Genomic DNA, 27,351 nt, shown 5'->3' with positions numbered 1-27,351 from the left:
ATTATGGTGGAAAAACAAAATAGTTAAATAAGGTCTAAATATTAATGACACAATGAAGATGGAAATGGAGATCTGAGAGACTGCAAAGAAGAGTATTCTTGTACATGAACAACAAGGAGTCTGGTGGCACCTTAAAGACTAACAGATTTATTTGGGCATAAGCTTTCGTGAGTAAAAACCTCACTTCTTCGGATGCATAGAGTGAAAGTTACAGATGCAGGCATTATATACTGACACATGGAGAGCAGGGAGTTACTTCGCAAGTGGAGAACCAGTGTTGACAGGGCCAATTCAATCAGGGTGGATGTGATCCACTCCCAATAATAGATGAGGAGGTGTCAATTCCAGGAGAGGAAAAGCTGCTTCTGTAATGAGCCAGCCACTCCCAGTCCCTATTCAAGCCCAGATTAATGGTGTTGAATTTGCAAATGAATTTTAGTTCTGCTGTTTCTCTTTGAAGTCTGTTTCTGAAGTTTTTTTGTTCAATGATAGTGACTTTTAAATCTGTAATAGAATGACCAGGGAGATTGAAGTGTTCACTTACTGGCTTATGTATGTTCCCATTCCTGATGTCCGATTTGTGTCCATTTATTCTTTTGCGGAGGGACTGTCCGGTTTGGCCAATGTACATGGCAGAGGGGCATTGCTGGCACATGATGGCATATATAACATTAGTGGATGTGCAGGTGAATGAGCCCTTGATGGTGTGGCTGATGTGGTTGGGTCCTCTGATGGTGTCGCCAGAGTAGATATGGGGACAGAGTAGGCAACGAGGTTTGCTACAGGGATTGGTTCCTGGGTTGGTGTTTCTGTGGTGTGGTGTGTAGTTGCTGGTGAGTATTTGCTTCAGGTTGGGGGGCTGTCTGTAAGCGAGGACTGGCCTGCCTCCCAAGGTCTGTGAGAGTGAGGGATCATTTTCCAGGATAGGTTGTAGATCGTGGATAATGCGCTGGAGAGGTTTTAGCTGGGGGCTTGAATAGGGACTGGGAGTGGCTGGCTCATTACAGAAGCAGCTTTTCCTCTCCTGGAATTGACACCTCCTCATCTATTATTGGGAGTGGATCACATCCACCCTGATTGAATTGGCCCTGTCAACACTGGTTCTCCACTTGCGAAGTAACTCCCTGCTCTCCATGTGTCAGTATATAATGCCTGCATCTGTAACTTTCACTCTATGCATCCGAAGAAGTGAGGTTTTTACTCACGAAAGCTTATGCCCAAATAAATCTGTTAGTCTTTAAGGTGCCACCAGACTCCTTGTTGTTTTTGTAGATACAGACTAACACGGCTACCCCCTGATACTTGTACATGAAGAACTGCATGAGAGTGAAAAAGGATACATTGGAGGGATTAAGAGAGGGATATAATTTTTATGGTGCAACATTTGCTATATCTCACCGGATAAGAAAAAGAAAGAAAAAAAACATTTGTGAAAAGAAAAAGATAGCATTAGGTGATTTGAACAACTTGTGTATTAACTGGGACAAAATAGGCTGAAGAAATAAAATGAACAATACGCTGGGAAACAGCACAGAATTGCATATTACAAGACAGAGGAAACTAGTAAAGGAGTTGTTTGGTTGGTTTTTTCCTCCCAGTAACCAGAAAACTAGAAAGGTACAGCTGAAGGAACATGAACTATGATCTAGCCCAGGGATCTCAAACTCAAATCACCACGAGGGCCACATGAGGACTAGCACATTGGCCCGAGGGCCACATCACTGACACCTTTTCATATAAAGATATAAACACACACCCCCCCGCCCTGCCCCCATTCCAACCCCTTCCCCAAAGTCCCCACCCCAACTCCGCCCCCTCCCTGCCCCTATTCCAACCTCTTCCCAAAATCCTCGCCCCTGCCCCGCCTCCTCCCCGAGCATGTGGCTCCCCGCTCCTCCCCCCTCCCTCCTGGAAAGTGCTAAGTGCCGCCAAACAGCAGTTTGGTGGCAGGAAGCGCCTGGAGGTAGGCAGAGGAGCGGGGATGTGGCGCGCTGGGGGCCAAAGGGGGCGGTGGGGGAGGGGACCTTGGCAGCCGCAGGAAATAACACCAGGAGGCGAGGGGGGCAGGGAGCTTGGCAGACGGCAGCAAATAACTCCGCAGGCAGCCACGTGTTTGAGACCCATGATCTAGCCAAATTAACATGGTAAATAGAAGAGATAAGACAAGACCAACCAGAGTAAACACAAGAATTATTACTTTCTTTCACAATATGTTCAACTGAAAGTTGATATGTTAGATGAAATTAATGCAATTGAAGGAAACGGCCCAGAGAGGAAACAAACTATGCAAAGAAACTAGTGTGGATTGAACATATATCTTCTGATGCTGCAATGTGAATTGACCAGTGGTTCTTCTCTGAGCCTCTCCAGGCTCTAAAGAGGGTACTAACCAGGAATAGGGGGAAAATTCAAACTGGGAAAAGATGTTACCGAAACACTGTTTGTTAATTAGGACTTCTTTTTTATTTTAATTCAATTTTATCTTTTTTTGATTACACCATTATTTTTTTACAAAAGTACATTTGATAAAGGAAAACCCTCACAACATGGTAAAATGAAACACTGACTTCAAATACTGCTAAATGTTTATTATTAAAAAGTGCTTTTACCTTAGCCTTTCCTTCAAGAGCTCCAGTTCCTGCATATATTTTACTGACAGAATCACCATTTAATGACCACATGGACCGGAAAACTTCCTGGAAGCGAGTAACCAACTGAGGCTTCTCAGCTAAACCTAAAACCTCCAGTTGCTTTGTTAGCATCTGCAACAGTTCAAGAGAAGGCTCATGAAGTGAATACACTAAAATATATATTGTCAAATTCTCCCTTCAAAAAAAAAAAAAATGCATTTACTTTAACTCTGTGTTCTGGAGAAAATGACACTATATCACGTTAAACTCTTTCACAGCAGCATAACATTAAAAATAACATTAAAACATTGAAAGACCACCTATATCGAATTAGCTATTTTTGGTTTGACTTTTTTTAATATCATAACCTTATTTTTTATTTCCAAGTCTTTAATTCTTCATTAGTATTCAAATAGAGTTTACTCTACATTCTTCCTATCAGAGCCTCAGCTAAGTCTCAGAGTATCACTGACCTTTCCCAACAGAATGCAATGGATGTAGAGCTCTGTGATACTCAAATGAGTAATGCAGCAATGTCTTTTGTGCTTCACTTTATCTTCCCTCAAAATTCTACTAATAGAATCAAGAAACAATTTTCAAATCACTATTCTTATAGTCACTGTAGGCAGGATGTTAATTTATCAAGTAAGCTTTAGAAGTTACAGTTGCATTAGTTTAAAACTGGAGGTATGAGACATATATGGCACACAGGCAGATCTAGCTCCTAGGATCTTTTCTTCCAGACAGCCTTCTCACAGGCATCTATCTGCCAGGTGTAGCTGAAAAGGTCTTGGAAGAAGCTGGAGATAAAGTGGGAGGAGATCTGCCTGACTTGGCCCTAGCAGCAATTTTTATAGTCACCACTGCCACCTCCACAATGCCACACATAAAAGGCTCAGGGGAACAGAGATTTCCCTTGCTCTCCAGTCCCTGATGTAGTCACTGAACCCTACTGCAACAGACTCAGCTGGATATCTACTTCCTCTTGTACCCAGCTGCTGTTATCCAATCCCAGGCTTGGGGAAGCAGCTCCTTTTATGTTCTCTCTCCTCACTCATTGCCCATTCCAAAAAGGAGGAGGGGGGAAATTTTCCAAATTGTGGGGGAGAAAGAACTCCTGGAGATAACAAAAGGGTGTGGGGGAAGGAGGTTGAGAAAAAGAGAGTAGAGAAAAATTCCCAAAGAAGCAGGGAGAGCAAAAAATGGGGTAGGACAAATCCCCAGGAGAAGGGAGAGGAAGAATCTTCAAAGGGACAGAATTATGCCAACTCTTGCAATTTTATCATGAGTCTCATGAGATCTGGTATTTTTATAAAAGTCCCAGTTTCTGGAGTCATACAATCACATGGGAATTTCTTTCTTTCTTTCTTTCTTTCTTTCCCTTCCTTTTTTTTAAATGATTCTAGCCCTTATGGTTATGGATATAAGCTTGAAAACAAACATTAAATGTTCAAAAACCAGAAGGCAAATAAGATTTTTTTTTTTTTTTTTTTTTTCATAATTTTTGGGCCTTACTTTTGATTTTTGAACACCTAGGGTTGGCAATGCTATGAAGGATGCAAGGAAAAAAAGAGATTTGGGGAAGAATCCTAAAGTGGTATGGTTAGGATGAAGGGAGAAGAGAAATGTCCAAAGTGGGGCAGGGGTTGGAGAAAACAGAGGAAAAAAAAACTACAATGTGGCTATAGAAACACAAGGAACTAGAGATAAACTAATTGGAAGAGAAAAAACAGGCTTCCTACTTAAAAAAAAAAATAGTGTATGTATTTCATTTAAATACAATTAAAGGGGCTCATTCAGCAGTTGGAGACTACTGAAAAAATTGCCTCTTGCTGGTGAGCTTTATATTCCCAGCTCATGAATTTTAACTGAAATGGTAATGTGGCCCTCACCACGGAATGAGTTGGACATTCCTGCTGTAATGAAATTAGTGACTTTACTCCAGATTTACACTGGTATAAGAGAACAAAATGTAGACCTGTAAATATAAAATTGCTATATATTTTGATTCAAGTGAGTGTCAGGTGTCTGTTTGCTACAAAACAGACAACTGAAATGCACATAAAACATGGGAAATTATTCAATACAGGTCATCCTAGCTCACCCAACTGGACTACTTCAGAACCTGAGTATCAGTCTACCATGAACTGTCAAGCTCAAAACTATGATGGACATAGATTTAGGATCAAAAGGATCTTCTTTAGGTATCTCGGTATCTTTTCCATGACAAGATCAATATGGGATAGATATATGGATGAACGAATACTTAATCAAATCATTTTTTACAGTACACACAGTGAATTAAGTCATACAGAAAGATGAAGAATTCCAAAACCAACCAAGATTAATATATATTAACAACAGACCCTAGCTGGCCTGTTTTTCCCTTTATTTCTCTGAGTTCTATAAGATGAAAATTATAATAATTCCCTGCAGTACAGGCAGCTGAAACACTACAAAAACCTTAGATCTTTCAAGCTTTGGTTAAATCCACCATTTACCTATGGATGAGACAGGTTAACAGTGAAGAAAACAAACAAACAAAAAATCAGATAAAGTTTCAATTCAGTGGACTATTTGACTACAACATCATTGTACAGACAAACTACTATAATCAAAGCTCTATGTATTTGGCAGACAATTTGATTTAAATTTTGCTTCAAAGTCACTGGATTCTACAGCTTTCGATTGAAAATTCTGCAGAATTTTCATATAAATGTTAAAATTGGAGGGTTTTATTGAATTAGAAGAAAAATAAATACCTTAAGTAAAGTAGTCTTGTTTATTTTTATATTAATTTAGTTTCAGTGTCCACTCACTTCTATTTTTAAATATGCTGCAGGTTTTCATGTTTAGGTTTCAGAATTAATAATTTATTAAGATGAGTGGAGCACACCAAATCTCTCAAAGATATTGTTTCAGGCTCACAGATATCACTGCATCAGTTTACATTCAGTTCATCTTTTCAAGCTTTGCTTTATAACCTTGAGTACTAGAAACTTTTTTTTTTTTAAATATTAAAGCTGATATCCTGGAGCACAATTTTACAGAAAAGACTGAATTCTAGAGTGAATTGACAGCCACAGATTTGGGGCATAGCTGGGGGCCCAACTGTAACATTCTCTATGTAATCCAAAACTCATGGACTAATCATGTTTCCTAGACAGCAGTACTGGTAACCATTTAGGACAGTAGCATGTGCACCAAAGACCTTTATCCACAGTGTTTACTGTAAGTTCAATTTGAGGAATCTTAGTTGAACTCTCAGCAAGTGCTATGGGTAAAGTGCTTTTGTGCGGGACTGTTACGCTACTCCTCCTTTGGAATTGCAAGCCTGAAACTGAAAGGAAAAACAGATGGACTTACAAAGAAAGGGAAATACATCAGTGGTAGTGGTTCAAAATATACTTTCCTTAAAACTGGTATACCACAATTTTTGCACTAAGAATTGTGAGCTACCAAGATATGTTAGCCCACTGAACTACAGGGCCATGCTACAAATCAGATTCTAACTCATAACTTGAGCATATTGTAATTAATTAATCTTCCCTATTAACAATTATGGTAATTTTGTCATTCAAGTATTACAGAAGCATCAGAATCAATCAGTGGTTGCAAGTTCTACATCAAGAATCTACATTATTTTCCTACCTCTAAGCCAAAGAACGCCTGCACACTGTTTGTTCTATCCAGACAGTCCAAGCAGTTTGTCCTGATAGTACCACTTTGATATCTGTGCCAAATACAACAAAATAAAGAGAACCACTGAAATAACTCAGTCAGACAAAGAACATCAACAAAGGACACCAAGAGACTAGTAAATCAAGGCACTGTAATTGCAATGTTATTGTTATAAAAATACATTTATAATGTTGGCAGCTATAGATCCACCAATAGCAACAAGACTGGCATCTCTTTACACAAGAGCAATTTATCTCCAGCAAATAAAACAAAGTCTTCCTTCAATTTTTTGGTGCGGTCCTTGTTTTCTGAAGTGTAATGCTGGAATGAACTCTCTTTCTAGACAACCCAGGAAATACAACATGCATTTTCTAAGTATTTCAGGGGTACTCACTTCTAGTTAAAATAAACTATTTATAAAAGAAAACAAAAGTTAGAAAACAAAGCATTAGGAAAGTGCCCTGATTTGCTGAAATTAAAGTAAGACTGTAGTAAACAGTAAATGTAATAAAACCGCATCCAGTACATTATTTCAACACTATCTTTGGGAAAAAACAACTATAGAAATGTGGTTGACACAATAAAAGAATAAAGAAAAATGAAGTGACTTATTGTCTGTACTAGATTAACAATTTACCTATTGAAAAGAGATAAAACAAATAGGATGAATAGATTTTAAAAAGTTATAGCAAAACTTAAAAAAAATTTGTATACCTACTGCAAGTTATAACTTAACGTGTCTTATCTCAGTTGTACTCCCTTACCTTCTATATTTGTCAGCTTCTTAATAGTTATTTAAAAAAATAATTTGTGTTATCAATTTTGTTTATCTTTAATGAAAGTTAAAACTAAAATAATATTTTGGGAAAACTGGAAAAATGCATCTTAGGAGCCAATTGAACAACTATAATCCTCCAAGAACAAACATCTCTAAATTGGGTTTTATTTTGTTTTCCATCTCCTAATTATGCTAGAATGGACACTTATTGTGACAATAAATATTTACTTCTACTGTAGTAAACAAAAAAGATTGCACTGGTCAAAATAAAGAGGGTATTAGCAAATCTAATTTGTCAGGACAGAAAGAGAAAGAAAAAAAAAACAGGGCTGTTTGTTTTTCCAAGAGGACAATCTAATAAAATCATTTTTACCCACACATCACAATTAAGACAGACTTCTAATTCTAGTTCTTTCAATGGCAAAAATTATAGTTTTTTAAAAAAGAAACTCTCAAACTGATATGGCTTTAAGGCTAATAAGATATTAAAATGTGATCGTGTGGTGGAGTAGATTTTAGGATATTTTATTGTTCAGTAAAAAAAAAAAAAGTTCATTTTTGTGGACAGCCCTCTACAACCACATGGGAAACCCAGGCTCAGAAATAATTTAGGGGAATTAGTCCCATTGGCTGACAGCACTTAGACTGAATATCAAACAGCTATGCTCTATCACCAAAGATAATTTAGACAGCGTTAGTAACAGCAACAGGGAAAACTGGTTCTGCTTTCCCTGTCAAAAGTTACTTCCTTATCCTAATAAGGTACAAGGAAGATTGCATTAAATAAGCCAAAATGGTGAGTTCAAAACACAGACTTTAATCTAATACCAGTATGAACTTAGTATCACCCTAGATTTTTAGAGACTATTCAGGAACAAGAAAACATGGCATACATTTATATATAAACACAAAGTAACTGGTTCATATTTCAGTCTCAGGTCACCATCCTAGATAAATGAAAACAGTCTGTCTTCACACAAACAACCAGAAATATTTTTCTTCTATATTTGTGGCTAAAAGAGTGAAAAATTAAATTACGATCGTATTCTGATTGTAGGAAAGTTACAGAAGTCATATAGTCAAACCTTTGAACTTCCTTTCCATCGAAATAAAAAAATCCACATTCTAAGAATTTTTGGACTTGAGGTTTAAGCACGCTGTGTAGTTTTTCTGCCTTTCCGCCTTTAACCATTTGATGATAGTCAAAGTTCACCATTTTGATATCAATAGCATGTTCAGAGGCTTTCAAGTGGCTCTGATATCAGGAAAGAGAGAGGAAAAAGTATAAATATACCAAGCAACAAACAGGGTGTTAGATTAGTATAAGCCAAACATGCCACCAATGTTAAGAAAGTTATTAACTCCATTTGTTCAGTATCTTTATCATTATCACTTTTTCTACTAAAATGAGACATACTTTATTATATACTAATCCAAACCATTCTAATAAAATATAAACCAAGACTCTAAATTATTACAACTGAATTTTTGTTTTTTAATTGCCAAAACCAGAAGCAGATTTACATTCTACCTTCTACTTTAAAATCATTAAAGCAATGTAAGTATTGCAATCTTCTTCCACAGTTTAAGGTGTTAGTAAGCTCATCAACCATGGCAGGAAAAAAAACAAAAAACAAAACATATGTTGACAAGTTCACTAGTTTTAGAACTGATGTTCGCAAATAGTGGCCCAGGGACCAGTGACGGTCTGTGGGGAGCTGGTTGGTCACATGGTGCCTACTCTCCTTGTTTTCAGCTGTTAAATTACATTTAAAAAAATCCAGCTAAAGTACATTAACTGATTTCCTAATATTATTTTTGCATGTAAACAGTTGCTGTAGTTGCCACATGTTATGTGATCACAAAAAGATGGGGAGGAAGCCTGTAGGATTGCAAATGTGAGAGTATGAGTCCAAGAGATGTACTCTATTAAGATGTGACCCATACTGAAGTTTGAGATCCCCTACCATAGACTGTTTATTTGCAGCTTAATTCTATACATAGCTTATTTGTCATCTTAAATTGCCAATCTGCTCTGAAAAGTGACTTTGTATAAGTGGCATTGAGGGGGAATTCCATGTTTTCATCTCAATGCCTTCTGAGCAAATTTGCTCTCTTTACAAGTAAAACAATGGCCTTTTTTTTCCAAATGTACCAGCCTGAAAATTCATCCTAAACTCTAAAAGTCATCCTGTGTTCTTTCCTGCCCACACATCACCACTAAAGAATAAAAAGAGTCTGCAAACCAAATTGTGATCTCAGTTACATTTGGACAACTCTACTGTTCTAATGGAGTTCAGAAGTTTAACCAAGGCAAAATTAAATTTTGCTCATTGGAACTTAGTTAATGGTATTAGCCAAGAACATGCAGTGGCAGTCAAAAAAGAAAACAGAATGTTAGGAACCATTAGGAAAGGGATAGATAATAAGACAGAAAACATCATAATGCCACTCTATAAATCCAGGGCACACCCACCCCTTGTATACTGTGTGTAGTTCTGGTCACCCCATCTCAAAAATGATATATTAGAATTGGAACAAGTACAGAAAAGGGCAACAAAAATCATTGGGAATAAGGAACAGCTTCTATATGAGGAGAAAGTAAAGGGACTGGGATTGTTCAGCCTGGAAAAGAGATGACTAAATTGTCTGTGTGAAGTTGTTCAGAAGTTTGGAATGTTAAAAGTCGTGCTCATAAAGTAGTCAAAGATAAATGCAATTTTTTTCAGAAGTGAAAATATACTTGCAACAATTTTATTTAAAAATGTCCATTTTGAGATCACAGCTGGTGACAGTATACTAATTAAATGGGACATCATTTCCAGCACTGTTAATATGCAAGTCCATGGTAGAAGTAGTGAATGAATACTATAGTTGCCATCTTACGTAAATAATAGCTTTATCAGAAGAAAATTTGTTCCTCCTTTTTAAAAACTTTTTCAAAATTCAAAGCCTATGATTTTTAAATCAATATAAATGTATCCTGGTAATACTGGGAAACAAACAAAAAGGAAACAATAGACATTTAAATGAAGATCATCTGTAGCTAGGAGAAACCTAGGCAGAATAAAAATAAAGACTATCAAAATTCTTCTTATGTAGGGTATCTACAGAACACCAATTGAGTCCAAGAACACATTTCCCCACAGCACACTACTGAGGTGGATTTCACAGTTTTCTGCTGTTCCCTGAAACATGGCATTGATACTGCTAAATATCAGACTAGACTGATCATTTGTCTGTTCCACTAAGGCAGCTCCTACATTCCTTACAATTCTCTCTAAGAGTACTATGTAAAAAAGGATTATGAAAATAAACTTTACACTGTATTAAGAGCATCTTATATTAAAATTAGATTAAAAAAATAACTCAAGTGACATTTACAATGAAATAAAATTTTCTGTACCCCAGACACACAACATTGTCATCTTCAGCTTAGTTTTCTTTTTATTGGAATTTCTATCCTGGTATTATTTTAAGGTTAAATATATTTTATAAGTATAACTGAGCATCTTACAGGTGATTTCACAGTCTAAATTGGTAATATAAAATAATTTATTTACAAATTAATTGTAAGTAATTAGAAAATGATCTCAGTTGGGAAAAAAAGATAATATGAGAGAAACTGGACTGATATTACAGGCTATTCTCTAATTAATTAGAATCCAGGAGAATCTTTATTCAACTATATAACTCGGTAGCAAGAAATCTTGAGACTGGCCAGTTACAATCAAAATGCTTTTCTTCTGATTAAGTTTTAAAAGTTTAAATTTCAATTAAACTATTAAATTATTTTTAAGCCTCAAGTGATGTATTCATTTGAAGTTCAAGAAGTCCTTTTCTCTACAGTCTAAAAATACATCCAGGAATTACTAGAGCAGTATTTTGGAGAAAAAAATTGTTTACCTGAAGCACACTCAGTATTAAATACCAAAACATCTGTTGCCTATATACCTATATGCCTATCATTAGAATGCAGAAGTTATTTCCTTTAGACATAAACAAGTATTGAGGGAAGATAATTTACAATTTATTATCAGCGGCCTGCCATATTCCAGTTATAATTTTTAAAAAGAATGCTTATTTTGGCTAACATGCTCAGACATATTGATTGTCATTAAAACGATTTGTATATATCCTAAGAAATGCCTCTGTGAGCTTTTAGGATCCTGTATTGAGCAAAATGGGTACAGATTTATTTTAACAACAAGCAGTTACTCTAGTGTATAACATATCTGTTTCATTCTCTAATGACTATTTAACACGCGCCTAAGGCATAAGCCAATTCTGAGAACATACAGGGCATGAGATAATCATAATACTTACCTGGAAGGCTTTGCTAAGCATGTGCTCCCCTTCTTTTGCCCCAAGTAAATTTACAATAATTTGCTTGCCATATACATTTTTAAGTGTTCGGAAATGCCTGTTAACAGAAGAAAAAAAATCCTCACTCACCTTTTGGCTAATAACAAGGTAATATAATCAGCATCTTCTCTTAATCAACCCCATCTGAATGAAATACTAGAGTACAGTGTACATGTATTATGGCAGCCATTTTATTGAAATGCATCCCAAGGAAGTGATCCAGCCCAGTGATACCAAGTGACAATTGACTTATTTATTTAGTTCAATGGTAGCAAAAATTCTACTTAAGAGGAAACATTTGGCTAATACCAAGAAGTTACATGGAGTTTAACCAAGCATTGTTACATACAGTATGAAATGAAAGTCTAAACTCCAATTTTAATCAAGAAGTTGCCAAATAAAGATTACAAGATGAAATATTAAGCACATGAATAGCCCACTGAACTTCAAAAGGACTACTCACATGGTTTGCTGAATTACAGCTTCAAATCAGTAAAACTACCTGATCAGAACAGCATATTAAGAAAAATGCAAGCCACTATTTCACCTGTCAAAAGCCGGTGCATTTGCTTCAAATCCCCTTGACATTCTGACACGATGGGATCCCACCTTTGACAAGAGTACATTAAGTTACATAGTTGAATTTTTTGTTTGTTTGTGTGTGTTTGGGTATCTGCTCTCCAAAATCCGTTTAAATCCTATTTCTGTCATACATTATTCCTTCCATAATATGTGCTTCTTTCTATTGGTTTCATTAATGTTAGTTTTCTGAAGAACACCTTTTTGACACAACCTCTTGAACCTTGTCATGTAACTACACTTCTAGCTTTTTTGTTTAGGGATACGTGAGCCTTCTGTGACTGTTATGGTATGCTTATACAGCTGCCATGCTACATCTAAGAATTTTTAAATGTCCTCATTTTTTATTTTAGTGTCACAGGTCCCATAGGAAGTAGTGTCTTCAACAGCAATACCGCCAGTCCGTTAAGAAGCAAAAGTCTCTCTCCCAAAGAATTTCATCCAGAGCTCAGCCAAAAAGATAACAGTGCAACAGAGCCTCAACTTTTTTCTTAACTACTTACCTGCAGACCAGGTTGCTCCCAAAATAATGGAACAGATCCACGAATTTGTATGAAGGAAGACACACAGTCATCTAGGAATATCACCTGTTGAGAAAAAGCAGTACTGTAATTTTACTGGGGAATTGCAGAAACAAAGCAGTCTTTTTTGCATTATCTAAACCCAGTGAATAAAATACAACTATGTCATAGTATAAGCAGGAGTAACAATATTTGTTATTTTTAAAAATTCATATTAAATTACCTGTGTGTCTCGTGCCTCGGAATGCACAACTTGAATAAATAAGTATTCAATAGTAAGAAGATACAATATACCTCAGGGACAAGTTTATTGTGGTTTTAGAAAGAGGGTATTCTTCTTTTTAAATTAATTCCTGCTCCAAGTTCTCATAAAAAGTGTTTCCCTGTAAAGATTTCTTTAAGACGGCAATGCAGAGTATATTTAAAACTTTTTCATTTCACATCCACTTTTTAATATATATTTTGGTAACATTTAGACAAAAATCATAGAGAAGACTTAAATGGGATTGTGTGTAAGAGAAATAAAATGGAAAACTTAAGAATCCTGTAAAACAGATAAAAATATTTAACCCGATTCTCTTAATTTAGTTTCTAGGAACCCTTTCACGTTTATCTTTAAAACTTTCCATAAGGCTCTTTCAAAGATTGTGTAGAAGCTTTGATTTCTCTTTCAGTATTTAATATTCACTCTTGTTACATAAGTAAATGTTTTCTTATTTCTGTAAGTTCTTAGATCACAAGAGTTAAATTTGGGACTTAGGATGGTTTAGTTACTTTATTTCCATTATGAGATGCATGTTTTTAAAATATATTAACTCATTACTTGACAATGTCAACTCCAAGATTTCCTCAAAGTGCTAATATTTAGCCTTAGGTTAAAAATAATAAATTTCAAATGTTATAAAACTGAACTGCAATTTATCTTCTAATAAGTAGCTTACTGGAAAAATATAGTTCAAGAAACTTGACTGCATACTGACCCCAATCCTGCACCTGGGTGAAACTATCAAAATTAATGGGGCTCTGCACAAGCATAGAGATTCACCCAGATATGACCTACCCACATGTATACAACTGCAGGATCAGGCTCTTCATAACAATGCAATCAAAAGTACCAACCACAGAATAATCTATAATTTCATGCATTACAGTATAGTAATAGTTCCAAATACACCGCTACCCTGATATAACGCGACCCGATATAACACGAATTCGGATATAACGTGGTAAAGCAGTGCTCGGGGGGGGGGGGGGGAGGGGGGCAGGGCTGCGCACGCCGGCGGATCAAAGCAAGTTCGATATAACACGGTTTCACCTATAACGCGGTAAGATTTTTTGGCTCCCGAGGACAGCGTTATATCGAGGTAGAGGGGTATAGGGGAAAATCCTCAGTGTAAACTGACTTAGCTTCACTCACTGCAAAAGAAGAACACCAACATACATTAGCTATGGTTCTGGCCCACCTGGAGCAAAAAGCCGTAAGTTGTTATCATTATATTGAGTACAGACAGATGGGCAATATAGTTATAATACAGCATACCTGTTCTGTTTCAACAAAATTAGCAACATGACCATCATCATTCGTTCCCCGTACGTTAAACCTGGTCCCAGCTCGTTCACAGCTTAGTCGTGAAATGAGGCAAGCCTTTGCCTGTTTGTGAGCTGCATAAATTGTTCTAATCTCTACTCCTCCACACATGAGACGCAATAACCAGTCATCACAGTTCACACCATAGTGTTTAAGATGCAAATGCAGGGATTGGTTCCTATCAGAAACAGGAGGGACTCAAATTAATGACAATTAGAAAGAAATAAAATGGCTCATTTTGTTTAGGCAACTGCTGTCTTATTTCTGAAACTCCATACTCAATATAAGGAACGTGAAGAGGAAAGCTTTCCATAACATGCACAGTTTCATCCACAACTCCTGTTTAAACATATTTGACATAGCAAAACCTTCTAGACAGTAGCTTAGATGTCTGTAGGACAAAAATTGTCTGTAGTGAATTTTAATGGACATAAAAACTGACAACCTAGAATCTTCTGTTAATAGTGCAGATTCCCCTATCCCTTCCTACTAATGTGAAAACCATGGATTAGAAAGTAGAGTTTTCATGGTCAGTCAGTCAGTCTCAGAGAAAATAAAACCAGAATGCCAATGGTGGGGCTATTTTGTGTGTCATGTGTGACCCATGAACTCATTTCATATAGGCCACCCTATAACCAACTGGTACACTGCTAACCAGGACAGAATTTGGACTGACTACAAACTGAAAAAAAAACCCCTCTGTGTACACATTTAACAATTTCTTGGGACAGTTTCCCACCCCCAAAAAGCTTATTTTAAAACCCTGGAACATGTTACCATGTCAGAGATCCTGTATTGCAAGAATAATTCAACAGGCTTCTAGGAGTGTCATCAGTATTTGGGGCATCTCAGTTTTGTTCAAATTATGTTTGCTTAAGCTAACAGTACTTGTTTTCTTTGAAGCACCCCATGACCATTGTCAGTTCACTGCGAATTAGTCAACACTACAGCCTAATGATGAAACTCATTGATCCAAACAATGGGATGGGTGATTATGAAGTGTAATCCAGGTTAACCACTGGTTATGGGATTTTGTAATAGGTATATAAGTCAAAAATTATAACTTTGGTGTTATTATTGTGCAATGTATGAAATATAAAACTGAGTGAATTCAGTTTTTGTTACTCCTTTAGTTATGCTCCAGGTAATGTTTAGTGTTAACTACAGGTAACAAAAACAATGTAATTACAGTAGTAAGTGTTTCATAAGCCATAGTATAGACACTAAGAATTCTCATAAAACACAAAATATCTAAAGTAGTATTTTAAATTACTAATATGACAGTCACAACGGTAATATTAGCAGCATTTCAATAGTTAATTCAAACAACTTTTTTATACTGTGAAGCAGGGTTAGTATTAGAGAAAAGGTAAAGAGGGGTAATAATTCAGATTGCTGACACGTTGTAACATCACATTCACAATGTTCTAAAATTAAGTACAACGCAAATGAAAAAAGCATAAACTAGATATGTCTGTGAGCCAACAGGAAGCACTTTAAAAATAAATGGTCAGTATCTGGTAAATAAGATTATAGTTTGCAGCTAGTGTTTGGCTTTTGTACTCCTTTTGAGTGAGAGATTCACTTATGAAAAGAGGGAAAGTTTACTGAATAGGAAAAAAAGATATGGTCAGTAAGAGAGCTGGTTCTCAGAATATTTTATTGTAACCACAAATAATTTCTTAAGAACTTCTCTTAACACTCTCGGTACATTAGTGGTTTATTTTTAGGTTAGTTGTTTATTTTAATAGTGTCTCCATTGTTTTTCAAAATACATATCTGACTTTTAGCAAGCATTCCAGAGAAATTTACAAGTATTTATTAATGAAACCTCAAAAATTCTGTGGGTTGGGTATGTATTATTTTGCAATACAGTACAAAGATATGCTCTGTTGAAATAGGAGATTGGGAAAGTAAACAACATTTTTCTTCGTGGAATCTGACAAATGGATTTATATACAAAACTCTTGGCAAGATTAAAATGTGTATACAAAATATTTCTTTTTAAAACTGATTTTTAGTGTTTAGTTTTCTGGATATGCAAATCTGGGTCATTTAATCTATTTCACATTGTAACTAGTGATTTACTGGCTAGCTATTGAAGGCATAAAAAGCAGGCGATTTAAATTTAAAAAAAAATGAAAGTTAAGGATGCACAGAAAATTTAAAGCTAAATTGATTTGAATAGTGTCAGCTACTATGATGGTCCTCTAGCATGATGATCTTAAGCCTTAAGTTACTAGCCTATTCAAATAGCCAATGCCAATTTCCTGGGGTATTGGCACGCAAAGATAAGAATTCTACTGGAATTTGTGTGTGGAAACATTCCTGACCTGACCCATCTCCTCAAAGCCCAGAATCCTCCCCCCACCCTGGTTTTCTATGCTTGACTTCATACTAGAACTCTACCTTGTCATCCCTTTATCCCCACTTCCCACGAAGAAGTGGCAAAGGGTAGGACAGAACTGGCACAGAAACAGAGCTGCTCTAGGCTTAAGGTGCCACGTCAGTGGAAAAGTTACAGCAGGTGGGAAACAAGTAGCTTTTCACCTCTTCTAATGTACATGTACATCAACGGGGCAGTGTTGAGTCTTTCAGTAGTTGTAGGAGGGTTACTTATATTCACTAAGCATGAGAAATGGAAGGAAGGAAGGCAAAAGGCAGGGTAGAAGAGAAACTGGAGCAGAACCTCACCTAAGAATCATAAGAACAAGTATACTAACCTTCAAAAGTTTTAAGATTTACTCTTAAGAGTTGTAATACTGTCCATATTTCTCACGATTGGCACTAATTGACCCATTTGTTTGCAGTCTCAGCAGAAAAAAGCAGTAGTACTTGTTTTATCAAGAATTACATATATAAAAAAGCCACATACATTTTATTTAAAACTACCTTCTACAAGGAAGGACACAATGTAGTTAACTGTGTAATAAAGAGCTGCAAACAAAGAGTGAAAGCAACATGTAGTTTCCAAACAACAGAGGGAGTATCACAGTTTTAGGGCTTGTCTACACTGGCAATGTTAAAGCACTGCCCTGACAGTGCTTTAACGTGACTTGTTTGGTTGCAGCGCTGGGAGAGAGCCCTCCCAGCACTCAAAAAAACCCACCTCCACGAGGGGCGTAGCGCCCAGTGGATGGTGCACTGTCTACACTGGCACGTTACAGTGCTGAAACTTGATGTGCTCAGCGGGGTGTTTTTTCACATCCCTGAGAAAGAAAGTTGCAGCACTTTAAAGTACCAGCATAGACAAGCCCTTAGAAACAACAGTGCTCAAAAGTAAGAAATGCCCTTTGGAATCTCCCAGCCAATACCAGTTTTCTATAGAAAAGCAATGATTCATTTTACAGAGGTTCAATTAGTTTCTTCGGGCAACACAAAAAGCAAAATGTTACATCATTGTGACAAGCGTTTTGATCAAAGTACAGTATTGTCTGTTTTCACAACTTGATCTTTTAGTGAAGACAACACCCCAAACTGTGTCTGATTGTTATCACAGAAAATGTTCAAACTCACTTTTATAGGAGTCGGAAATAAAACAACATGGAATTTTATATGAGTGCAATTTTAACAATCAAGTTTTGCCGAACAGAGTCAATGATCAAAACTTGCCATAGATCAATATGTACACGCATTACATTACGTCAGGCCTGGCAAAATGTATTATCAACTCACCAGAAAAATCTATTGTCAGTGGTGTGTTCTTGCATGCTACGGTGAGCATTAAGACTAAGATCTAAACTGACCCCAGTAGCAGACCATGCAAAATAAAAATTTCCTGAGTTCAAAACTTTGCGCACTTCTGAAATACGATCTTCATCTGAAGGGTCACTTCGTAATGATATGAATTCAGTGGAAGTAACTCGAAAAACTTCAGATTCTTGAATCTTTCCCACAGACATACATCCTGTGACTAGAACCAGATAATGTAACAAAGTGTCTCCTGTAAAACCAGAAATATAGTTGAGTGATGAATTCTAATTACAAATATTTTAAAGATAACAAGGGAGATCATCAGTGATTTTCAGCCTTTTCCCCCCTGTCCTAAAGCCAATTTGCCATTTCAATATAGCCAATGGTTACATCCACCAAGCTTAGTTCTATAGCTCTGGAAAATTTACTTACCATATATATTCGTTCATAAGCCGATTTTTTTTTTGTAAAAAAGGGAAGCACCAGAGAAGGGGGTCGGCTTATGAACGGGTATAGAGAGGGAGAGGTGGGACACAGCCCCTCCCCCCAACAGAGGGAGCAAGGAGAGGCAGCACAGCCAGCAGAGCCAGAAGGGAAGAGGCGGGGCCAGAGTCTCTCCGCTTCTGGCCACGCTGCTCTCCCCCCAGCCTCCGAAGCAGCTGCAGCTCCGGGGCTGGCAGGCTGCAGCAGTGCCGCTCCGCCCCGCCCCCCCAGAGCAGACTGTGGCCGCACCGCCCGGCCCAGCCCGCTGGAACATGCTGTGGCCACGCCACCAGGTCTGGCCCACCGGAGCAGGCTGCGGCCACGCCGCCCAGCCTACTGGAGCAGCTCCAGCCTGGCCAGAGACATCCTCCCCTGGCCCTTCCCAGATAAGGTGGGAAGGGAAGGGATGGGATGGGGAGTGTGGGGGTCCTGGGCTAGGGGTGGGGTAATGTGGGGGGTGGTCACAGGGGTTACTCCCCTGACTCCTAGCTTCTCCCTCCCCAAAAAATTTCCCTATCAGTTGCTGTCCTGGCCCATCAGGGTAAGCCGCTGGCGCGCCGGGACACTTTGTTTACTTAGGTTTACCTCCGTGCCTGCAGACGCTCGAGGTAAACAAACCATCTCGGCCCGCCAGCGGCTTATCCTGATGGCCCGGGAACCAAAGTTTGCTGACCCCTGAATTATAGGGTCGGCTAATGAATGGGTTATAAAATTTTTCCATTTTTACTTATCCATCTTGGGGGGGGGTCGGCTTATAAACGAACCAGCTCATGATCGAGTATATACATGATACTCTTAATTTTTAACCAAGGCAATTCCTTTTGGTATTCTATTTTGCATGAATATTTTGACATAGAAATACGATAACTTTACCAGTCATAAAACAACTATATACTATATCTAGTTTTGGGTTAAGTATTAACTTTGTTCATTAAACAGTGAAAATCGAATTCAGAGGCAGTACAGTGAACCTTGCTGGGCGGGTGATATTGGAAGATATTGGTGTTCTCTTCTTGAACAAGTATACACATGCACCCCTAATTTGTGAGCTCTCAACTTCTCCTATGGAAGTCAAGGGATTGCAAACACGGGGAGTGTATTACTGAAAGCAAGAGGGGTTGTGAAAGTGGAAGTTATTTGAGTTTACTCTTTGTTTCTGGTAATACAACATGCTAGGCACAGTACAAACACTAAAGGAAGCATAATCCTTGTCCTGAAGATCTTACAGGGACAGAGAGGCTCTCTCCAATTAATAAATCACCTTTTTTTTTAAACTCACCCAGATTTAATCTTAATACACCTAAAAGTCCATATGCATCCATTACTTTGGAGTATGTGCTCTTGATTGCCTCTTTCTCTGCAGATGCTATAAAAAAAAAAGAAAAAGATAAGGTCACTATTCTAAAAAAAACCTTTTGACTTAACAGTGTAGCTCTGAAAATAGTTCCACTCTGAACTGGAAATTTAAGAAAATACAACAATAATGCTTAAGGTATCTGAAGCTCTTAGAAAGTTACAACATTCATTCAATTATGTCACTATTCCTAAGGACTCCTAGCAGCATTAGTGACATTTTAAAATAGCAGCCGCTCTGTCTTCTGGGGATTACAATAGATTTTACTTGTGTTGCTATGTGAAGATGAACAACATGCCTCCTATCTTTGCTAAGCTTTAGCAAGTCAGTGCTTAAAATAGTGAACACTGCCAAATTTTAAGACTTACTTATAGAAAAGTCAACCTTGAACCAAGACACAAAAGGGGAAAAAAATAGAATTAGTGAAGTACTACAGTCTTTCAGTTACTGCTGTTACTCAAGCACCAGACCAAAGCACCCTTTCCCATCCTATCACCTAGAGAAATTGCTTCTGTTTTCTGATGACCTACAATGGAAAAAGCAGGAAGAAACAGAACTAGCACCAGTGGCAGAAAAAACAGGCCAGTAGACTCAAGACAACGAATTTCTTCAAAAATACACCACCGTCACTTCGCTGCCATCGAAGCAGTAGTCACACCCTGAAGAAGTTTCAAACCCACTCAACTGCATAATCATAGACTCACAGAAACGAAGGGATGGAAGGGACCTTGAGAAGTCATCTAGTCCAGCCCCTTCCCTACTCTCCCCCCACCTCGAGACAGGACAAAGTATACCTACACCATCTCTGACAGATGTCTAACCTGTTCTTTAAAAATCTCCAATGGCAGGGATTCCACAACCTTCCTTGATAAGCTATTCCAGTACTTAACTGTAGTTAGAAATTTTTTTCCTAATTGTAGCCTGATTTAGGGTGTACTAATAATATTAATTTGGATAATATGGGAATTTGATTTATTAATTTTATTAATAATAATAATAATAATAATAATAGTATGGGTTTTAGGCTTGTTAATTTGTTTGCTTAGAAGATTAAAGTTTTTGTTCTAAATTAGGCTTTACAGAATTTACAAAGGACCCTTTGGGGTATGACAGGAAGCTTACACTGACACAGATATAGCCTTAAAGACTTTTTATTAAAATTAATAATAGTAAGTAAATGGTAAAATATTTAGAGTTACAAAGTTACAACTGTACTACTGCTATTTAAAAGATGCATATGCTAATATAGTATTATATGCAACAAAATTTTGGTTAATATACTTACACTCTTTTTTGATAACCTGGTGGTAAGAGACACAGGACCAGCCTTGCAGTTTAGGTTTTTTAATTTTGAGTGAGGGATGCAGTGCTTAGAAAAATTTAATGCTAAGAGCTATTAAAACTAAATTAGGGTTTACTTGACTAACAAACTTAAAATTAAAACCTAATAAACAAAACTAAGAATAAAAAACTTAGGGAAACCAAGCTTAAACTTTAAGTTTCAAAAAAACTAGGCTAAGAAGAAGAAGAAGAAGTATAGCCTACTAATACTAGTAGTTATTGTAAATAGACTAGATAGAGAGATAGAGTAGAAATAGAATGTAAGTGAGAATGATAGAGCGGAGTGCTTTAGCGAGGTGGGATACCTTTTTTATAGGGCACAAATGACAAAAAAAAATTTTTTTTTTAAATGCCCAAATTTTATTTCTTACCCACAAAATGTTAGGGTACGCTTACTTTTTAAGTTAGTATCTATGTGCGTATTGATGACATGTACATACGCACATAAGTTTTTTTGTGGAGTACCTGTTAAGTTTGTGGATACAACATTGAAAAAACCCCTATGCCATTCTTTATTGTTTATTGGTTTAGATAAAAGGTTATAGACATAGGCGTGGGTACTTACTTATTTAGGTAACAAGCTACAGATTAACTTTGCTTTTTGAGTAAAAGGTTTTAATATAGATATGCTAACTTTGCCTTAGCTTAACACACAGGATATAGCCTGTAGGTCTTTTGCATTACAGCCAAACTTACTTTAATATAAATTTATAAACCTATTACAATAAACCAAATACTTAAACAATAAGATATATATATATGCAAGCAAGCACGTTAGTTCTATAGGCTACAAGCTCCCGTTTGACGGGGTGGTTTGCACCAATGAACCCCGTCACACAGGTAGGTGGTTAAGTATTTATGGGGACAGTTTTAACACCATTTTTATAAAGATGATAGGCTGGGTTAGACTGAATAATAGTAATGTTTTTTTTTGTAGTTTACACAGAACAGTATTTGTTTTAAACACGTTACACCTACAGATGTACTGAGGCTTTTTTTTTTTTTAGAGCCACATTTGTGGCACTTTTTAAGTTTGAGTTGGAATGTGACAGTCCACCAGGGGAGGTGCATTAATGCGTTTTTTATAGATGTTGTTTTTGAGGTGACCTATAGAATGGACAGCAGTCAATTGCCTGTACACATTTTTGTTTGGATTAAATACTGGTAACAAGACCGTACATGAGACATACAAAGATTGTGCCATTATACAATTTTTTTTGAAAGAAAACAACTGTTTTGGTTGGAGTGAGGTGTTACAGATTTTTTTTTTTTTAATAGCACCCACTGACAAATGCTGGTATGAATTTAAACATGTGGATTGGGTTGGTTTTTTAGCTTTTGAAAACACTTGGGACAGTACCAACTTAATAGTTGCTCATTTTTAATTAAGTTAGGAACCTTTTTTAATTTTAAGGATTGTAATGCATTAGTGATTGCATTAACGACATATTTTTCATATGCAGAGCTTTTTTTTAATGTTGATTTTTGTGCTGATTATTGTTTAAAATGATTAGCTGATTAATTTTACATTGGGTTTTATTAAACAGTTGGGTTATGTTATGCATATTATAAACAGTAAATTGCTTTTTTTGTATACAAGTTTTGGGTTGAATATAATCGTTTGGTTTTTTTGTGTTGGTATGTTTTGTTTTACGTGCTCAGGCAATTGAGCACGACCATGTTGTTTGGTTTTATGGGGCTGTAACAGTTTAGTTTTAAATTTGTGATTTTGGCTTAGTTTTACCCTTAGAGCAACAATAAGGTAGTAAATTAGAAATATTAATGTTTATTTTATGGTTGCAATTTGCTGGGCTTTAGTTGTTGCGATTTTGTTGGATGCTGTTTACTTACTTTTTGAGGAGGAAACTGCTGATTAGTATGATAGATTTCGTTTTTATTACACATGCCTTTTGTTATTTTAATTTTATACACTGCTGAACTGAGTTTATCGATGATTCGGAAAGGTTCGATTTATTGGTTACACAGCCCATGTTTCGGTGATTTATACAACAACAACATTACTTGGTTTTTAAACTTAGGGATTTATTAATTATTATTAGGTTTTTTTTTTTTAAAGTAAGCCTTTGCCTTTTGTTTGGATTTTTTTAAAATTTGGCTGCTACCTGCAAGTGGATTTGATTTAAATGTTTTTGCAGATTTTGCAGATAGGTATTTATTTTTATTTTTTTTAATTGACTGCCACTGGTGTGCCAAATTAAATGTTTTGGTAATTGCATTGGTTGGCCTATTATTTCTTTAAAGGGTATTTTATTAGTAGATGCAGCCGGTGTTGCTTTTAATGCCATTAAAATTAGAGGCATGAGAGTGTTTTAGTGACGTTTATTGGCATTAACCAGTTTTTTTTAACAATACTTTTATTGTTTGATTGGTTTGTTTTACCATTTTTAATGACTGTGGTTTGTACGGGATGTGTAGTTTTTGCGGGACTTATTAATTTAAGAGAGTTCCTAAAGAACTCTTCAGTTAAATGTGATTTTTGGTTTGATTTTACCTTTGCAGGGATTTTTTATTGAGAGAAGACTTGCTTTATTAGGACCTTGGCGGTGGCTTTTGCAGTATTGGCCTTAAGAGGAAATGCCTTTACCCACTTTGAAAAAGGATTGACCACTAATAGGTATTGGTTACCTCTTTGAGTTCTTGGCAAAGGACCTACAAAGTTAATCTGCAAAGTCATTTAAGGACCTTTATACACCTGAGATTTTAATGGCGCATATTTTTTGTACAAAGGATTTACTGTTAGCGACCCTTTTTTTTTTGGTTTTGGAAATCTTTAGGATTACTTTTACTATGTTTTTATTTGATTTTTGCATTTTTATTAAATTTGGTATGAGGTTTACCTTGATGGTAATGACTAGAACCATTAACAAAGAAATGATACCTATTAACAGAAACTGTTTTTTGGATTAATGGTTGGAAAGGCTTTTGTTCTTTGGGTTTTTTTAGATTTAATTGATTAAGATTGGGACACTTATGTGGCTTCCCTTGGTATAGTAGGGCAGTTGGTAACAAAGATGGTGTTTTAATAGGTTTTATTGCAGTATTTTTTGTTTGTTTGTTTTTGCAGCAGTAATGCCCAGTGGGCTAGGCGAGCATTTGAGACTTGCCCATTTTTTACCCTATTGGATAGTAAGAACTGAAGGGGAGTGTGCGAGCAGTGTAATATGATTGGACTGAGGCCAATTAGAAAAGAAAAAAATGTTGTATGGCCCAACTGGTCCTTTTAATAATTGTTATACTTAAGTTTAATTGATGACATTAAACTTGAGGCATAGGCCAAATTCGTTGTCTTGAGTCTACTGGCAATACTGTTCGCGTTTTGCCGGAATACTTTTTTTACGACATTTATAAATAAACCGCGTTCTTCCGGTCTTATAGGATAAAGTGACTCGTGGCCATTACAGGCCCATTGCACTTAGTTCTCAGGTAAACACCATACACATGTACAACCCATGAACTTGTTATTAATTTCCTATATTTTTAAAAATATTTTACCGTTATGGATACGCCAGTTCGCAAACGCAAGTCGTTTTCTGCCCAAGAGAAACTGTACGCCCTGGATCAACTAAAGAAGGGCAAACAACAAACTCAGCTTCCAAGAGATCTAGGAATTCGCGAATCCACTCTGCGAGGGTGGAAAAAAGGAGAAAAGCTCTGTAGCCTACCCTGCATTCTTGAAGAGGAAACTGGTTTACAGCGTAAAAAGGTCAAGTTTGCTAATGACGAAAGCCTAGATTCAACCTTGTATCAATGGTTTGTCCAGGCTCGCTCAGAAGAAGTTCCCATTTCTGGCCCTATTCTGAAAGCTCAAGCAGAGAAATTTGATCACCTTATCAATGGAAATTAATCCAAATTTAAGGAGAGTAACGGCTGGCTAGACACTATAAGCCAAGTTCTTTTGTCTGGGGAAATCCATTCAGCTGATAAAGAGGCTGCCAATTCCAACCCAATTGACCTTAAAAAGTTGCTGGAGGAAGGCTGCTACACAGCCGATCAAGTTTACAACTGCGATGAGACTGATTTATGCTTTAAAATGTTCCCCAATCGCACCTTTGCAATCAGGACTGATAGTCACAAACGAGAAGGCTTTAAGCAGAGGAAGGACCCAGTCACTCTCTTGTTTTGCATCAACAAGTCTGGCAGCCACAAAGTCAGACCTCTGATGATCGGAAAAGCGGCGAGGTCTCCCAGATGTTTTCATCATGTTAATATGAAGGCCCTTCCCTTTGAATACACCAACAGCAAGAACGCATGGATGAATAGCTCCATATTTAAAGACTGGTTCCATAAAACTTTCGTGCCAGCCCTTCGGGCTCATTTGCGAAAACTCAGGCAGGAGGAAAAAGCTATCCTCCTGCTGGATAATTGCCCTACCCACCCCTCAGCGGAAAATCTTGTCAGTCGTGACGGCAAGATTAAAGTCTCTTATCTCCCGAAGAACACTACTTCAGAAATCCAGCCACTGGACAAGGCATCATATCGGTATTTAAGCAAAACTATCGTCGCGAAATGATCAAGCGGATGGTAGCGGAAAACAACTCCTCCGTCGACACATCACTAGCATCACTCAACTTGAAAGAAGTCTGTCACCTCGGTGGGAAAGCCTGGGATGCTATCTCTGCACGTTGCATTGAACGATGCTGGATAAAGGGTCTTGGTCCAGCTTTTCCATCATCTACACACGATGATGGTAACGACAACGAGCCTGAATTTACAAGATTAATTGAAGATGACGTATGTTTAGCCAAAGAAGCACTCAGAGAATATGAGCACAGTCATCATGATATCCTCAACTGGTTTTCAGCAGATGACATCTACCCCATATATGAACATATCTCAGATGAGACATTGTTGCAAATGTCAGCGGGAAGAATGAAGCTGCACCACCAGAGCCCGAAACCAGTGGCGCTAATGACGACAACGACGATGGCACCTCAACTCCCCCACCAAAAGCGTCTGAGGCAGTAAAGCACCTAGAAGCCAGTTTGAGGTGGCTGGAAACTCAAGACGCGGACAGCATCAAAATCCTCCAACTCAGAAGCATACTTGACTTTACTAGAAGCCAACAGTCCGCGGCAAATAAGCAGACCACACTAGATAGCTTTTTTAAGAAGTGATAAAATTTAAAATTATGGAGTCATGCAACCAGATTGACTTTGCACTCTGCGCAATGATTAGTATAGTCGATTTCACATGTTTCTTTTATGTACATGTAATTAAATTACTACTTTTCTGTTTAAAACATGCTGGGATAACTGTTTTTTTTTTTTTTTACAAGATTAAACTGACCGGCTTGAAATGGTAAATTTTCGTAACCCTGCTATAAAGCGACCCCGCATTTATCGCGATTGAATTTTTTGGACCCCAATTATTGCGTTATAGCGGGGTTTCACTGTAGGGTATTTTAGGATTTGGAGTGATTAACAATGGCCTGTTTTAGCTGGGATACTGCTTTTGTGTGTTGCTTAGTAAGTTTTATTGGATACTTTTTTTTTTTTTTTTTTTAAATAGTTGGTTTAAGGGACCTTCAATGCAAGCAAAATTGGGAATGAAATTTTTGTGGTACCCAGTTAAACCCAAAAAGGATCTTAAAGGGTTTTGTGGTAAAGGCAATGTTTGGATTGCATTTACTTTTTGTTGTGCTGGGGTTCTACCCCATTTTGTTAGGGTGAGACCCCCAGAAAGAGGCACGGTTGACCATTAGCTGTGCCTTGGCCAGATTGCGCTTTAACCCTGCTTTTTTTGGAATTTGTAGGAGCTTATTAAGCTTTTTTAGATTTTTTTTTTTTTTTGGTCTGTGTTGCTAAACACAGGCTATTTACATATTGAAATAAAACAGTTGGTTTGGAAAATTGCTACAGTAACCGCCTTATTTGCGCATGGAATAAAGCTGGAGAATTTTTATACCCCTGGGTTAAATGTGTTTAGGAATATTGGATTTTTTGGAAACTAAATGCAAAACTGTACTGTGAAATGTGTGCCAATGATAATGTTTAAAACCTGTTTGTTAAGGACAGTAAACCACACAGCCTTTGGATTAAAAGACTTGATTAGATTTGGCATTTTGGCCACTGTAGGGGCACAAGTGGGTGTGACCTGATTTAGGCGTTTATAATTAATTGTGAGACGCCAAGAACCATTTGGTTTTTTTATGGGCCAAATAGATGAATTGGCAGTGGAAGTACATTTACGTAGCACTTTCTATGTTAATAAAGACTTGATCGTTTTTGTTTTTTTTAAATGTATGGGTTTGCCTGTTTTGGGTAAGGATATTGTTTTTGGGCTGATTTTTTTTTTTTTTTTTAAACAATAGTGACTGC

The 27,351-nt window shown here is 37.0% G+C and overlaps 1 protein-coding gene across 1 annotated transcript in view; it reads right to left on the bottom strand.

Moving 5' to 3' along the window:
• Positions 1–27,351, bottom strand: part of LOC113406601 (synaptojanin-1-like) — a 119,068-nt gene that overhangs the window by 69,631 nt on the left and 22,086 nt on the right. The window contains exons 3-11 of the mRNA XM_026652217.1: positions 19,598–19,684; positions 17,818–18,085; positions 14,095–14,320; positions 12,537–12,620; positions 12,002–12,063; positions 11,416–11,512; positions 8,175–8,344; positions 6,282–6,363; positions 2,610–2,762 (exon numbers count right to left, since the gene is read on the bottom strand). Of these exons, the coding sequence (XP_026508002.1) occupies positions 2,610–2,762; positions 6,282–6,363; positions 8,175–8,344; positions 11,416–11,512; positions 12,002–12,063; positions 12,537–12,620; positions 14,095–14,320; positions 17,818–18,085; positions 19,598–19,684 (1,229 nt within the window). The remainder of the gene's footprint in view (positions 1–2,609; positions 2,763–6,281; positions 6,364–8,174; positions 8,345–11,415; positions 11,513–12,001; positions 12,064–12,536; positions 12,621–14,094; positions 14,321–17,817; positions 18,086–19,597; positions 19,685–27,351) is intronic.

This window comes from Terrapene carolina, unplaced genomic scaffold (genome assembly GCF_002925995.2).
Source record: "Terrapene carolina triunguis isolate 2854851 unplaced genomic scaffold, T_m_triunguis-2.0 Scaffold31, whole genome shotgun sequence".
NCBI lineage: Eukaryota > Metazoa > Chordata > Testudines > Emydidae > Terrapene > Terrapene triunguis.
This window is presented reverse-complemented; position numbering and strand designations above follow the sequence as displayed.